The sequence below is a fragment of the Rana temporaria genome, chromosome 3, assembly GCF_905171775.1.
Source record: "Rana temporaria chromosome 3, aRanTem1.1, whole genome shotgun sequence".
Taxonomy (NCBI): Eukaryota; Metazoa; Chordata; class Amphibia; order Anura; family Ranidae; genus Rana; species Rana temporaria.
This window is the reverse complement of record NC_053491.1, coordinates 445,866,296-445,882,523: the sequence shown is the minus strand read 5'-3', so window position 1 is coordinate 445,882,523 and position 16,228 is coordinate 445,866,296. Positions and strand designations below refer to the sequence as shown.

The window sequence follows — 16,228 nt, the reverse complement described above, 5'->3', positions numbered from 1 at the left end:
TTAAAAGATACGTTGTTTGAGTAAGTCGTCCGTGAATGGGGCTGGACGTCATTTACGTTCATGTCGAAACTAGGGTTGTCCAGATACCGATACCAGTATCGGTATCGGGACCGATACCGAGTATTTGCGGGAGTACTCGTACTCCCGCAAATACCCCCGATACCTAAATAGAATACCCCCCCCTTTCCCCCCCCGCCGCTGCCGCCGCATCGAGGGACATGGCTAGAGGGACATTGCTGCATATGTGAGGGACATGGCTAGAGGGACATGGCTGCATATGTGAGGGACATGGCTGCATATGTGAGGGACATGGCTGCATATGTGAGGGACATGGCTAGAGGGACATGGCTGCATATGTGAGGGACATGGCTAGAGGGACATGGCTGCATATGTGAGGGACATGGCTAGAGGGACATGGCTGCATATGTGAGGGACATGGCTAGAGGGACATGGCTGCATATGTGAGGGACATGGCTAGAGGGACATGGCTGCATATGTGAGGGACATGGCTAGAGGGACATGGCTGCATATGTGGGGGACATGGCTGCATATGGGGGGGACATGGCTGCATTTGAGGACACATTTAAAAAAAGTATCGGTATTCGGTATCGGCGACTACTTGAAAAAAAGTATCGGTACTTGTACTCGGTCCTAAAAAAGTGGTATCGGGACAACCCTAGTCGAAACCAATGACGTCCTTGCGATGTCCTTTAGAGCAATGCACACTAGGAGATTTGACGGACGGTGCATGCGCAGTTCGTTTGGCGCGGGGACGCGCATCATTTAAATGATACACGCCCCCTACCCGCCGAATTTGAATTCCGCCGGGTGATTTACGCTACGCCGCCGCCGCAACTTTACAGGCAAGTGTGAATAAAGCACTTGCCTGAAAAACTTGTGGCGGCGTAACATAAATGAGATACGTTACGCCCGCACAATTTTGCGGCGATCTACGAGAATCTGGGCCATGTTTGGGGGTTCCAAGTAATTTTCTAGCACAAAATACAGATTTTCATTTGCAAGGAACAAGTGTCAGAAAAAGGCTTGAGCATGAAGGGGTTAAGCACTATTAGATCAGTTGTAGAATAGGAGCCTCCAGCTGCTCTGTCACCATTTTATTATATGAGCTGTTTATGGCGATCACTTCATCCACCTCACATGTCACTTCACTACTAGCGGCCTCTCCCGCCATTATCAGCCTATAGCGAGCCAACAAATGGGCGGGAATAAAGTGGCCAGTGTGACAGCCACTCAAAGCGTAGAGCGGCCATTGTCCTTAGCCAATCAGCAGCTCGGAATGGATGACAGCGCGGTGGCACTATAGATATGTGTTTATTGCAATGTCCGCCGACAGATTCTTCCATAGTGATATAGACTTAACAGGTGGGCACATATCGACAGAACACCGGCTCTATGGTGCGTGGACCAGCTGAGATATCGAGATCACCCGATATAACGGTTTACAATCTCTTCTTGTCCTGCCATTGGCTGCCTGCTGCTCGCGTCAGCGATACCATAGCAACCTGCTTCTCTAATTACGGATTGGTCCCCACCGGGCCACACCCTCTATCCTGATTGGTTACTGCCAGTTACATAAAGTTACACAGTTATCCCCCGCCCCCTTTTGAAGCAACTTTGACCTACATACACGTCTCGGGACTGTCGTTTTATTGGCTGCTACGTTTGCTATGGCAACACAAGTGACAATGCTATAAAGCTGTATATTGTAAACACATAAAGTAATGTATTGTGAATGCAAATAAAACATTTTTTATTTTTTGCTTTTCTATTGCTGCATCTATATGTAATTTGTTCATGAGAAGATCTGTATGGGGTTTATTTAACATAGGCACATCACAAAACACGTGTTTCTGCATTGCGTACATACTTTTTTTTTTTAAATACATTTTTATTGTTTAAAAAAAAAAAAAAAAAAGTACAGAAACAAAATTAAATAATATAATAAGCACAGAAAATAATAAAAAAAAGAAAGAAAAATGTAAAAGACAGGTGTGAGAAAATGCACCCGATACTAGATACGCACTGCAAATAAATAAATAACAAAAAATAAAGCATGTTCTACATCTTCGGGCGCAATCACAGTAGCAGTTGAGCCACGTTTTTATTACCTTTCCCAACCGCTTCTCCTTCCATGATGGCAGGGATTATACCCCCTTGTCCCTTTCATTGGGCTTAGCGTCCGCCAGTGCAACCCATTGAAGTGAATTGGGCCAGTCTGCAAGTGGTTGCAGAGTGCTAGTGTTGGGTTCAAAGGGTTAAAGCAGGCGATACAACGCAGGGCCAATCCTAGGGTCACAAACGCCTGGGTGCAGAAATATTTCTGGTGCCCCCCACATGGGCGTGGTCATCTTACTAACTCCTCCCCATTGCAAATGTTTCTATGGCAACGGGGCTGGGTACAGCCTCCGAGGGAGCTCAGCTCTCGATCATCAGTACCTAGGTGGGCGGGGCGAATCCTCCCTCCGCTCGGTTCTCTCTATGCTCTCCTGTGCTGCTGCATGTGACCCCCCCCCCCCCCCAGTGGAAAAAACTTGCTCTCCAATTGCAATGCCAGTGTGTGTGTGACACAGACAAGGCCAAGGAGTGGAGGAGGAAGGGGAGACTTCTGGCGCTTCGGCGCCCCAACCTCTGCGGCGCCTGGGCGCGGTGCACACCGTGCACCTGCCCAGGATCGGCCCTGATACAACGCCGACTTTCCACCTGTCAAATGTTCTCTGAAGAGCAATCTGAATGTGAAATCCAAGCCCATGTGAATGAGCCCTTGTGTTGTAGGCCTTTTATATTGAATAGAATGCCGTGATAACAGGTCCCTCCCCCCCGGCACAACCGCCCCCCCCCTTCAAATTTTACAAATCCTCCTCCACTCCCTCAAATATCCCTCCTAGCATAAATCATCCCCTCATCCCCGCTCCAAGAAAACAATTATCTTCCAACACCCCCCCCCCCCAATCTCCCATCTAGTACAAATTCACTTCTTCTTCAAATATCCCAAGTATAAATCCTACTTTCCTCCAATACCCCCCCCCCCCCCCCCCAATACTCTTCATCTTCCAGCGCAAATCCTCCCTCCCCCCTTTGTCTTCCACAATGCTCTGTCTAGTACAAATCCTCTACCTCCCCCCCCCAATCACCCCTCTCAACAAAAATACCCCCCCCCAGGGTTTCCACCTGACCAGGATTCACAGTGCCTGGGTCTAAACCTGTCCCGGGCAGAATCCCGGAAAATAGGCTTTGTCCCAGGCAGGGGCGGACTAGGCCAGGGGGGTCTAAAAAAAGCTGCACCGCTCCACCATCACCTGATGCCGTGTGAGCATTGTTGGCAAAAGGGTGTGCTCTCTGGCTGCCCACATAGTAAGCTGGGTGGACTGAGAATCCGGACTGGGTAATGGAGATAGAGATGCAAGAGAAAGATCTACTGGCTGAGGAGGTAGCAGGAGGCGGGCTGCACCAGATGCCAGCCAATGGGTGCGTTGTCCATTACAGCCCATGTTGTGGCATGGAGCTGCTGTGGAAAGAAGCTGCAAGTGATTGAGGTGAGGAAGAACACAGTGTGTTATCTCCAAACAGTGCTAGAATCAGGGGTCAAGTCCTGGGGAAAAAAGTGTGGGAACTCTCATCCAAGATCCACTTCCCCACCAAAAAAGAAATAAATGATATGCTCATATGCATAATTACTAAACCACATGTTTTTTTTTTTTTTTTTAAAGAAGCAAGTTCTTTCTAAATCCCGCGATAACTCACGGCAGACCTCCACAATGTCTCCTGGGAACAATGACAAAAGCTCCCAGGAGACATTGCGGCATCGAGGAAGTGACGGAATACCCACACACTACCTGATGAATCCATATACAGGAAGCGGCCAGTAACATAAAGGGTTACTAAGGTTCGCCTGCCCCTGACAGTGACTCGAGCTGGGCATCATCGCTTAGTGAAGGATTGGCTCGGGTGGCTCGACTGCTCTTGGCTGCTCTAGTCCTGCAAAGGGAACTGCGTTCCTGCTGTGAAAAAAGTGCAGGAACTCCGTTCCCACGCGTTCCCGCAGGACTTGAGCCCTGGCTAGAATGCCACACTCTCTGCAAAGAACAAAGTGTGGTACCTGTAACCTGGATTTAGTAGGCAGTCCATTCCCTCTCCATCTTTCTTTTTTCTTTCTCTCCCCCCCCCCCCCATCCCTCTTTCTCCCTTTATTTCTTTCTCTCTCTCTCTCCATTTTTCTTTCTCTCTGCCTCCTTCCAACCCTCTTTCTCTCTCCCTCAATCCACATATCTCTCTCCCTTTAGCCCTCTTTTTTTCTTTCCTTCTATTTTTCTTTTCTCCTCTTTTTCTTTCTCTCTCTCTCTCCCTATCCCTCTTTATCCCTCCTTCCATCCCTCTTTGTTTCCTTCTCTCTTTTGTTCTCTCTCCCTCCCTCTCTCTATCCCTTTCTTTACAGCTCTTTTTCTTTCTCTTTCTTCCTCTCTCTCTCCCTCCCTCTTTCTTCCCTTCTTTTCCCCCTCCCTCTTTTTTTCTCTCTCCCTCCCTTTTCTCGTATTATTTCGTTCTCTCTCCCTCCAGTTTTCTATCTGCCTCCCTCCATCCCTCTTTTTTTTTTCCTCCTCTCTTTCTTTCTCTCTTCCTCTTTATCCCTCCCTCCATCCCTCTTTGTTTCCTTCTCCCTCCCTCTCTCTATCCCTTTCTTTACAGCTCTTTTTCTTTCTGTCTCTCTTTCTTCCTCTCTCTCTCCCGCCCTCTTTCTTCCCTTCTTTTCCCCTCCCTCTTTTTTTCTCTCCCCCTCCCCTTTTCTCCTATTGTTTCGTTCTCTCTCCCTCCAGTTTTCTATCTGCCTCCCTCCATCCTTCTCTCTTTCTTACTCTCTCCCTCTTTATCCCTCCCTCCATGTTTCCTTCTCTCTTTTGTTCTCTCCCTCCCTCTGCCTTTCTTTACAGCTTTTTCTTTTCGTCTCTCTCCCTAACTCTTTCCCTCCCTCCCTCCCTTTTTCTCCTATTATTTCTTTCTCTCTCCCTCCAGCTTTCTTTCTATCTGCCTCCCTCCTTCCCTTTCTCTCATTCTCTTTTTTCCCCATTATCTCTCTCCCTCCATCCCTCTTTCTTTCCTTCTCTCTCTCACTTCCCTTTTTCTCCTATTATTTCTTTCTCTCTCCCTCCAGCTTTCTTTTGATCTGCCTCCCTCCATCCCTCTTTCTCTCCCCCCTCCCATCCCTCTTTCTCCTATTATATTTTTCTCTCTCCCCCATCACTCTTTCTCCGATTATTCCTTTCTCCTTCCAGACTCTATTCAATCACACCTCTAATAAGCCACGCCCAATATTTAGCAGAATTTAAACGCAATTTTTTTCTGCCACGGCACACTTCACACGGTGCATTTTTTTCATTCCTATTTGACCAAGCCTACAAATGAATTCCCCTGCCCCAAATTATAATAATACTCTGCGTACAGACAAAAAAAGTGTCCCTACATTTCTCTTTTTTTACAGGTTGGGCCCCAGGAGGTAGATACAATGTAATTGTTGTTGCATGGATTGGAGGAACTGCACACAACTCATTACAAACAGCAGAATCTATCATGATTCCTATTGCTATGTCTAGGTTCGGAATTTCTTGGATCATCCTGATATTTTGGGCACTTGAATAAAGTTCACCCCAAGAGTTTGTCCCCAAATCTGCTTCATCTGCACACCATGACTGTACTCATCATCCTGACTCCTAGCACAGCACAGCCCATCGCGAGACTTCATCAGCCTCCCTCTAAACCAGCGCACTACAATGTTCCCTATCTAGCTTCCTGTCAATAAAGTTTATTGATACCTTCCGAACGTGATTGGTCAGGGTCGCGATGTCGTCACTCGTAGTTGGCGGGAAGCCTCGCTGTTGCCGGAAGTTGTGTTGTCAGCATGGAACTGGAGCGGTTCGAGCGGGACAATTCTAAGAACTGTGTGCTGTCCTCCCCGGTACCGGAGCTATGCAGCCGGGAAGACTGCTGTCTGGGGATCGACGAAGCCGGGAGGGGCCCCGTCCTGGGTGAGATTTTGCGGGGGAAGCTGTCACATTGGCTCTGTACATTACATTGTGATTAGGAGGCAGATGAGACTGGTGGTCTTATAAAACATAGTGATGTCACATTCCTATGCAGATATATTCTGTCTCTGGACTGTCATATGAGAAAGAGGGGCAACTTTAATCACAATGTCAGCTAAAGAAACCCATGGGGTCACAAGCCACTTCGGAAGGATTTAACCCCCACCCCCCTCGCCTCATGACCAGGCCATTTTTTGCGATATGGCACTGCGTTACTTTAACTGAGAATTGCGCGGTTTTCACACAAAGAGCTTTCTTTGGTGGTATTTGATCACCTTTGCAAAAAAAAAAAAACAATTTAACCACTTGCTTACTGGGCACATATACCCCCCTCCTGCCCAGGTGAAATTTCAGCTTCCGGCACTGTGTTGCTTTAACTGACAATTGCGCGGTCGTGCGACGTGGCTCCCAGACAAAATTGACGTCTTTTTTCCCCCCACAAGTAGAGCAGTCGCGCGCCCCCCAGTGGCTGGAGGCCGTATATACACAGCCACCCGGCAATTAAAGCGGAGTTCCACCTAAAAATGGAACTTCCGCTTAACCCACTCCTCGCCCCCTTAGGCCCCGTACACACGACCAAACATGTATGCTGAAACTGGTCCACGGGCCAGTTTCAGCATACATGTTCGGTCGTGTGTAGGCGTGAGCGGGCCGAATTCCAGCAAACATTTGCCCGCCGGGCCTTTTCCCAGCAGACAAATATTCCTGGACGTGTTTTAAAACCGTCCGCTGGAATCCTGCCCGCTCGGACATGTACGGTCGTCAGTACAGACCTACCGTACATGTCTGAGCGCCCACCGTCCCTCGCATGCGTCGAATGACTTCGACGCATGCGTGGAAGCCTTTAAATGGCAGGCCCGCCCACGTCGCCGCGTCATCATTGCGGCGATGACGCCCCGCGTAATGTTTACGCGCGGACTTCTGTACGATGGTTAGTACAACCATCGTACAGAAGCCCTCTGGCAGGCATGTACGGTGAAAACGGTCTGACGGACCGGTTTCACCGTACATGTTTGTTCGTTAGTACCCGGCCTTACATGCCACATTCGGCATGTAATTTTTTTAGGGGGGGAGTGGGGGCTTCAGGAGAAGGGGACTTCCTGTCCCACTTCCGCCGAGGGGCTGGAAAGGCGATTAGCTTAATCGCCTTTTCACAGCCCCTCCCTGTAGGCGAGCGCCTGTCCAATCGGATGACGCCGCTCTCGCATGCACAGTGGGTGCCCGGCCGTGAAGCCGAAAGCTGTCACTGCTGGGTGCCCACACTAAGAATAAAGACGCCGGCCGGCGAGGGGGGGCGAGGAGCGGAGCCCCGGCCGGCGCGTCGCTGGAGCCGTGGAGCAGGTAAGTGTCTGTTTATAAAAAGCCAGCAGCTACACTTTTTGTAGCTGCTGACTTTTAATAAACTTAAAAAAAAGGTGGAAAACCCCTTTAAGATCCACACTGCGGCCGTATAAAGTCGTACGGCCGGCAGGAAGTGGTTAAAAAAAAAAAGAACGTTTTATTTTCTGCAATAAAACCCAATGAAAAATGTAAAAAAAAAATCCAATTTCTTCATCTTTGCCGTTTTTATACGTAGCACTACCCCCACAGGAGCTGCTAAGTATTTCGGGCGGCATGTTACCTCTATTTTCTCACCGTCCAGGATAGTAGAAGACAGTTGAAAAAGTTCAATGTCCACACTTCTTTTTCTAAGATTTATTTGCGGAACTTGGTAAGGAAAGAAGTGGTTGAAGGGGTAGAAGGGTAAACAGGTAGGTAGGTTCAGGTGTATAATCTCAACTAGGAAACACTCCTGCTTCCAGCAAACAGTTCTCGTCGCTGCTCTAGCCAGAGTGGGTATTCCTCACCCGGATAGGTCCCTCTCACTGGCCTAGCAACTGGAATGGCGCACGGAATAAAGTACAGTCTCTGCCACAGACCTTCCTTCATGAGGAGACACTTTGGTCCAGAATCCTCTGCCACAGGATTCAGCACCCGGATCTCTCCAGATTAACTTCTGTAGAACTCAGATCTGAGAGGGGACCACCATCAAGCCTCTGAGTGTGCGGTGCATCCTTCGATTAAAGTTTCCAGGCCTTCTCCCAACATACCAGCCTTTTGCATGGTCCTCTCCAGGATAGGTCCTCCCCTGGCTTCCTTAATCAAGTGGCTTCTTCCCTCCAGGACAGACGGCACAGGATCGCCTTGAAAGCATAGGCCCAGTCTGACTACTGAGCCTACTACTGATCACAACCCTGGACCAATGTGGTCCCGGAGCCAGGATTTCAGGAGCACGCACCCCCGGCCAGGTGGGCCACGAGGTGGTGGGACGACAGACCGACAACCCCGGTCCAATGGCGTCTGTCTCTTAAGTACCCCTCCCCAGCATGCACAGAGGGACGATCACTCCCCTGATTCGCTGCCGAGGGGGACACCTAATACACCCTGACTTTGCTGCTGCCACCCTTGGTCTGGGATGGTAATAACACCCCCAGGCGAACAATGGTGGTTACTCCCAGCACAGCCATGGCTGGAACAGAGGCTAAATTTAGCCAAAATCACAGTCGGCTAACTCTCAGACCCCCCTCTAAATTTAAAGCAGCGCCTGCCCAACAGGAGCAGTCCGCTACATATGCAAGACAAGTTCATGGCCAACAGCCTTCGGAAAAGTCCTACGCTTTGTCTGCAGAAAGGCCAATCGTGTGTACGAGGCTTTAGAAAGCACACACTTTACAACCACTTTAACCTACAGGTAAGCCTAGATTAAGCCTTACCTGTTGGTGCTTGGAATATCTCCCAGACCTGCAAGGTTTAGGAGATACTTGCAAATCGCCGTACAGTGATTTGTTCTGCGCATGCGCCAGAGTTAGAAAGGGCACGCTGTGCCATTTCTAACTTGGGTCATGCCGTGAGTGGAGGCTCCCGTGCGCAGGAGTGACGTCACGCAGCCCCGGAAGGAAAAGGGGGGAAGAGTGGCTACTCGCGAGGAAGACGGGGACATCGCAGGCTTCTCCTGCAGGTAAGTGTCACATAATGGGCTACTATGCGATGCATAGTAGCCCATTATGCTTTACCTTTGCAGGGTAAATAAAGAGGAAGTATCACCCATCAGAGTTTACTTCCTCTTTAACCCTTTGATCGCCCCTGATGTTAATCCACTCCTTGCCAGTGTCAGTACCGTTTCAGTGCATATTATTTAGCACCAACTTGGGATGAGCTCAGGCGTGTTCGTAAGTCCACGCGCCCGCCTGAAAGCTGACACTCCGCAGCGCTAATCACAGGCAGTGAGACATTTCCTGATCCGCGGCTGCACAAATCCGGAAATGTCTCACTGCCTGTGATTGGCGCTGCGGAGTGTCAGATTCCAGGCGGGCGCGTGGACTTGCGAACACGCCTGAGCTCATCCTTGGCACCGATTGCTGTATTGGTTCCCAAAAAAAGTGTCAGGTGGCTGATTTGTCCACCACAATGTCTCAGTCCCTCTAGAAAATCGCTGATTGCCAACATCACTAGTAAATAATATATAAAAATGCCATAAAATATTCCATAGTTTGTAGACGCGATAACTTTTGCACAAACCAATCAATATACACTTAACGAGATTTTTTTTTTTTTTTTTTACCAAATACATGTAGCAGAATATATTGTGGCTTAAATTTAAGACTCAATTAGATTTCACACCAGGAGCCACACTGAATGCAGTGGGATACTTGCCAATGCACTGATTCTGGTGCGTCACACTGTTTACCTCTTCTTTTTTTTTTAACGACCCTTCCTGGGCCTGGGCCGCCTCTGTGACTTCAGCCGACAGCAGTCTTCAGGCCACTGTCAGCGGAAGACGGGTCACTGGAGTGCAGAAAAAACGACACGTCTGTGAAATACAGCCAAATAAGCTTTGGTTGTAATTCTGTTGTCTGTGGTTTGATGTAGCGAATTGCATTGCACCATGCTGCGCTCTCAAATAAAAAGTACTACATGCCATACCTGTGGTGGTGTAAACAATCCTGATGGGGGAACAAGGCTTTTTGCCTTTTCTTGCTTTGGGACTGTCCTGCACCGGGCTTCTCAGCAAGTCCCAATGCCCCTGGTTTAAATGGACCCTAAAAGACCATCGAATACTAGAGCAGATCTTTTACTTCCTGCACTATTGTAATTTTTTTATTCCCCTGTGTTGCAGGCCCCATGGTGTATGGAATATGTTATTGTCCTGTATCCCGGAAGAAGGATATGGAGAACCTGAAAGTTGCAGGTAAGACACCAAGGTCTTCGTTTTCAGTAGAAAATTGGAACATACCTCCCACTTATACGTAGGCAGATCTTGTTTTCTGTGCCTATTTCAGAGGGAGCAACTTTTTTTGTGGGACAGCACTCACTGGTGGTGGCACTTTGTGGGTGGTTTAAACCCTTTTTCGGCCGCCAGCAACCCCCGCTATCGGCCGAATAGCGTCACGAAATTGACGGTAAAGCGCCCCACTGGAAATGGCGCCGCTTTACTCCCGATGCACCCACCGCCCCAGTGTGAAAGGGGCCTTAGTGTCAGTGACTTCTACCATGTTGCATGAAACTGTTAGTAGTGTTCAGTTATGGGTTAGTATGTGGACTATAAAGCAGAGCATAGCCCCTATACTAGCCTCTGACTCCCAGTAATCAAAGATGGGGGGGGGGTGGAGAGATTTCATTTCAAGATAACTGAGAAAACTGATGCTCACTCCCAACGTTGCAGGCATGAAAACCAACAGTTTTTGCTTCTTGGCAACAAGGCAGGACATGGGATTGCTAACTGGGATTTTTTTTTTGATCTGCCCCATGTGAAAGGGCCCTAAATAGTTTGATCTATTTTTAGATCCTGGTCTAAACTAGGGCTGAAACAACTAATCAACATAATTTGATTATGGAAATAGTTGTCAACTACTTTCATAATCGATTGGTTGACCTGCATGCATTATTTGTTTACATATCAGGAAATACAGTGCAGCACACATACAGCTGAGTACACCCATCCATACATGTCAAAAAGTGCCTGAGAACTTGTGTGAATTTGAATGTGTGGGGGAGCAATGCCTCATGGGACATGTAGTCCTGGGCAGGAGAAAGAAGTGATTTAAAGTGACTCTAAAGCAGGGGTCTCAAACTAGTGGCCCTCCAGCTGTTGCGGAACTACAAGTACCATCATGCCTCTGCCTGTGGGAGTCATGCTCGGAACTGTCAGCCTTACAATGCCTCAGCAACAGCCGGAGGGCCGCCAGTTTGAGACGCCTGCTCTAAAGGCATGTTTGTTAAAAAAAAAAAAAAAAAAAAAATTCAACATTTTATAATCGCATCTTAACCCAGAGAAGCTGGAGGCTGATAGACTGGAGGTAATAATAGGCATTAGAATGAAATTTTTTTTTTTTTTTTTTTTTACTTTGCATATTCACTAAGGTTTTCATCCAAATAATCGATTTATCGAAACCATAATCGGCCAATGAATAGATTATGAAAATAATCGTTAGTTGCCGCCCTAGTTGTGAACATAGTTTTTTGCACTAAATGCTGATCATCTGCTATGTTTTTTTATTCTTTTTCCTTTTAGACTCCAAGACATTGAACGAGGCTGAGAGAGAGCGGCTGTTTGAGAAACTTGATGGGTCTACAGATTTTATTGGTTGGGCTGTTCACATATTGTCACCTAATGTTATCTCCACCAGCATGCAACAAAGGTAACGCCTCCTGAGACACCCATGTGGAGTTAAATAACAGATCGAGCTTTGCACAAAAGACAATATAAAGGGCACACCAGCCTATGACACCTAATACCTTTTTCTTCTCTCTTTTTTTTTTTTTTTTTTTGTTACACCATTTATTAGTAAAGTAAAACAAATATCATACTTACAAACCAGTATGGGGGGGGAAAAAAAACAAGCTCCTCAATTACATGCAAAAGGTTCAAACTTCTAGAGAGGGGAATCCCCTTGAAACGCGTTGGCCTCTGTAGACCTGTGTGTGACTTCTTCCTGCGATATGAAGTTGGTGCAGAGATCGCGGTGTACCTGCTTTTTGATATCATTGATGAGCTATTTTACACTGGTTTGTGAGTATAATATTTGGTTTTCATTTACCAAATGGTGTATAAATGGTAATGCCCTTGGCTGGTGCGCCCTTTCTTTTGTCTTTACATTGTTCAGTGTGGGAATACCCCAGTCAGGAGGCCAGCCAATCGTGGTGAACATTTTGAAGAGAATTGTAAACAGAGAGTTTACTGTCTTTGAGCACCACACCTGAGCGCAGGAGCATTTATTACAGCTTAACTGGTTGCCGACCAGCCGCCGTCGTTTTACGGCGGCAGGTCGGCTCCCCTGCGCGAGAGCCCGTAGCTCTACGTCGGCTCTCGCGCAGGCCACTAGCCCCCCCCGACTCTCGTGCCCGGCGCGCGCGATCGCCGCCGGGCACACGCGATCGCTCGTTACAGAGCGGGACCTGGAGCTGTGTGTGTAAACACACAGGTCCCGGTCCTGTCAGGGAGAGAAATGCCGATCTTCTGTTCACACAACTTAATACATACAACGTTTAAATACAAATGCTATCAATCTATCCCCTATTTTGTAGACGCTATAACTTTTACGCAAACCAATCACTATATGCTTATTGCGATATTTTTGGTAAAAAAAAAAATGTAGAAGAATACGTATCGGCCTAAACTGAGGGAAAAATTTGTTTCAAACTTGTCCCACTTCTTTTGTTTATAGCACAAGAAATAAAAACCGCAGAGGTGATCAAATGCCACCAAAAGAAAGCTCTATTTGTGAGAATTTTTTTTATAAAAATGTCATTTGGGTACAGTGTTGCATGACCGCGCAATTGTCATTCAAAGTGTGACAGCGCTGAAAGCTGAAAATTGGTCGGGCAGGAAGGGGGTGAAAGTGCCCTGTAGGCAAGTGGTTAATATACACCTATTATTTATATAAATATATATAATGTGTGTATGTATGCTCTTATTATCGCAAAAAGTAAATATTGCTTTTTTTTTTTTTTTTTTTTTCAAAAAAGGTGATCAAATGCCACCAAAAGAAAGCTCTATTTGTGGGGGGGAAAGACATCAATTTTATTTGGGTACAGCGTTGCGCATTTGTCAATTAAATTAACACAGTAATGTATAGCAAAAAAATGGTTTGGTCAGGAAGTGGGTAAAACCTTTCTGCAGCTAAAGTGGTTAAATTGGATTACTTTGAAAATTGAAGGCTTCTCCCCTCCCCCCTCCAGTAGCTCTGGGATTTTCAAGGGACATGAAGCTGTCATTACTAATGGAACAGCACCATCTACTGGTGAAATAATGTATTGCAGTGCAGCTGTAAAATGGAAATTCAATTCAAATTAAACTGGCCATACATTGTGTGTGTGTGTGTGTGTGTGTGTGTGTGTGTGTGTTTTGGGATTTTTTTGTTTTTTTTCAGCTCACTGGACAGATTTCTTCATCCATGCAAAAAAGGTGGGTGAAGGAATACCCTGACAGCTGCCTTAATTTACTGATTTTATGACTTGCTGCCGCTGACCGGGAGACGTTTTTCAGAATGTTTCTGTTTCTTTGAAAGAAGTCGATCAAAAGATGCAGAACTGGCCAAATTTCGAACATTGAATGGCCAACTTTACTCTATGAACACAATATCCATATAGCACATGCACCTTGAAAACGGTGTTCAAAGCACACATCTGAGATATCGTCGCGATCGGTAGAGCGAGAGCAATAATTCTAGCCCTAGACCTCCTCTAACTCAAAACATGCAACCTGTAGATTTTTTTTTAAAATCGCCTATGGAGATTTTTAAGGGTAAAAGTTTGTCACCATTTCATGAGCGGCAGAATTTTGAAGCGTGACATGTTGGGCATCAATTTACTTGGCGTAACATTATCCTTTACAATATTAAAAAAAACTGGGCTAACTTTACTGTTTTATTTTTTAATTCAAAAGTGTATTTTCCCCCCCAAAAAAAGTGCGCTTGTAAGACCGCTGCGCAAATACGGTGTGACAAGGTATTGCAACGACCGACATTTTATTCTCTAGGGTGTTGTATAATGTTTGGGGGGGTTTGTAAGTATTTTCCTAGCTAAAACTTTTAACTTTTTAACTTGTAAACAACAAATCTCAGAAAGAGGGTCGGCCCTTAAGTGGTTAAATTGTGAGTGTACTTTATTGAAATCTGCACTATCGTGTACCACACACTTGGGAACGCTTTAAACTTGGTGCATAGGGAGCCATTACTCAAACGTTTAAACCTTAATTTGTCTGCCACAATTATTTTACCCCCTGTTCTTTTACTTCCAGGACAAAGTACAATCTGAATGCCTTGTCCCATGACACAGCCATAGGTCTCGTTCAACACGCCCTGGATAACGGAGTACAGGTCACCGAAGTATGTATAACTGGTGCTGGAGAACACAGTTCTTTGAACTTTGAGATGTTGTTATAAATTCTCGGTACAAGCGAGTGACAAGTATGAGTGTGTGTGTGTGTGTGTGTAAAATAAATATATATATATATATATATATATATATATATTCTCAAAATTATTGGTAAACCTGCCTTTACACACATGAACTTTAATGGCGTCTTAGTCCATAGGGTTCAATATTGAGTTGGCCCACCCTTTGCAGCTATAACAGCTTCAACTCTTCTGGGAAGGCCGTCCACAAGGTTTAGGAGTGTGTCTATGGGAATGTTTGACCATTCTTCCAGAACTGCATCTGTGAGGTTAGGCACTGATGTTGGAGAGAAGGTCTGGCTCGCAGTCTCCGCTCTAATTTATCCCAAAGGTGTTCTATGAGGTTGAGGTCAGGACGCTGTGCATGCCAGTCAAGTTCCTCCACCCTAACTCGTTCATCCATGTCTTTATGGACCTTGCTGAGTTTCACCTTTTCTAAATTGAATTGCTAAAATTAACTTTTTGATGATATTCTAATTTTATGAGATGCACCAGTGTGTGTGTGTGTGTGTGTGTGTGTGTGTGTGTGTGTGTGTGTGTCTATCTCTCTCTATATCTATATATCTCCGGCCCTAGGGTAACAATAGTGCTCCACTATAGACAACAATAAAAAAAAAAAAAAGGGTGCACCGACCCTAGTGCATTACCTCTATAAAATGTAGTTCAAGATAAAAACAATGTGTGTGTGTGTGTGTGTGTGTGTGTGTGTGTGTGTAATATATATAATGTGTTTACATTTACAGAAGGTTCCTTTTTAGAATATCAGCATTGCAATAACAATACAAATAATAATTAAATCTGATATTGCAGTATAAGCTTAATTGAAAAACCTCCTTTGATTTTGTAAGTTCTCCTGGATTCCCTGCCTGCTTTGCAGCTTCTCCTCAATTTCTTAGGACTATATATCCCATGGTACCTTGCTGCCTGCAAGCAGTGATTCCTGTACTGGCTCCGCCTCCTGGAACTCCTCTTCTCTGTAGTTAAGGAGGCAGGCTCTCTGAAATGTGTGACACAGCATTACGATGTCTGTGATTGCACCATTGTGAACCCAGCCTTAGTTTTCATCCTATGTACTGTTCCCATCTTCTGTCCGTTTGCTGTTGGCCCCTGAAGAATTTTAAGGATGTGGGACTTTAAAGATATTGAATCCTTCTCACAGAATGATTACCAATGCACAATTTTTTTTTAAAAAGGTTCTTCGTTACAAAATTTGTTAAAAATAATATAGGGGGTCTGTACCCCTTTTAACCACTTAAGGACCACCTCCTGCAGATATATGTCGGCAGAATGGCACAAGCACGTACCTGTACATCCTCTTTAAGTGCCCAGTCGCGGGTGCGCGCCTGCGACCCGGTCCGAAGCTCCGTGACCGCGGGACCCGATCGCCGCTGGAGTCCCGCGATCGGTCCCCGGAGCTGAAGAACGGGGAGAGCTGTGTGTAAACACATCTTCCCCATTCTTCACTGTGGCGCTGTCATTGATCGTGTGTTCCCTGATATAGGGAAACACGATCAATGATGTCACACGTCCAGCCCCGCCCCCTACAGTTAGAAACAGAGATGAGGTCACACTGAACCCCTTCAGCGCCCCCTAGTGGTTAACTCCCAAACTGCAATTGTCATTTTTACAGTAAACCATGCATTTTTTGCTGTGAAAATGACAATGGTCCCAAAAATGTGTCAAAATTGTCCGATGTGT

The 16,228-nt window shown here is 46.3% G+C and overlaps 1 protein-coding gene across 1 annotated transcript in view; it reads left to right on the top strand.

The window, feature by feature from the left end:
- Window positions 1–5,834: 5,834 nt before the first annotated feature.
- RNASEH2A (ribonuclease H2 subunit A) overlaps window positions 5,835–16,228 on the top strand; it is a 31,396-nt gene continuing 21,002 nt past the window's right edge. The window contains exons 1-4 of the mRNA XM_040346548.1: window positions 5,835–6,038; window positions 10,252–10,323; window positions 11,647–11,773; window positions 14,374–14,461. Coding sequence (XP_040202482.1) covers window positions 5,912–6,038; window positions 10,252–10,323; window positions 11,647–11,773; window positions 14,374–14,461 — 414 coding nt within the window. The 5' untranslated portion in view covers window positions 5,835–5,911. The remainder of the gene's footprint in view (window positions 6,039–10,251; window positions 10,324–11,646; window positions 11,774–14,373; window positions 14,462–16,228) is intronic.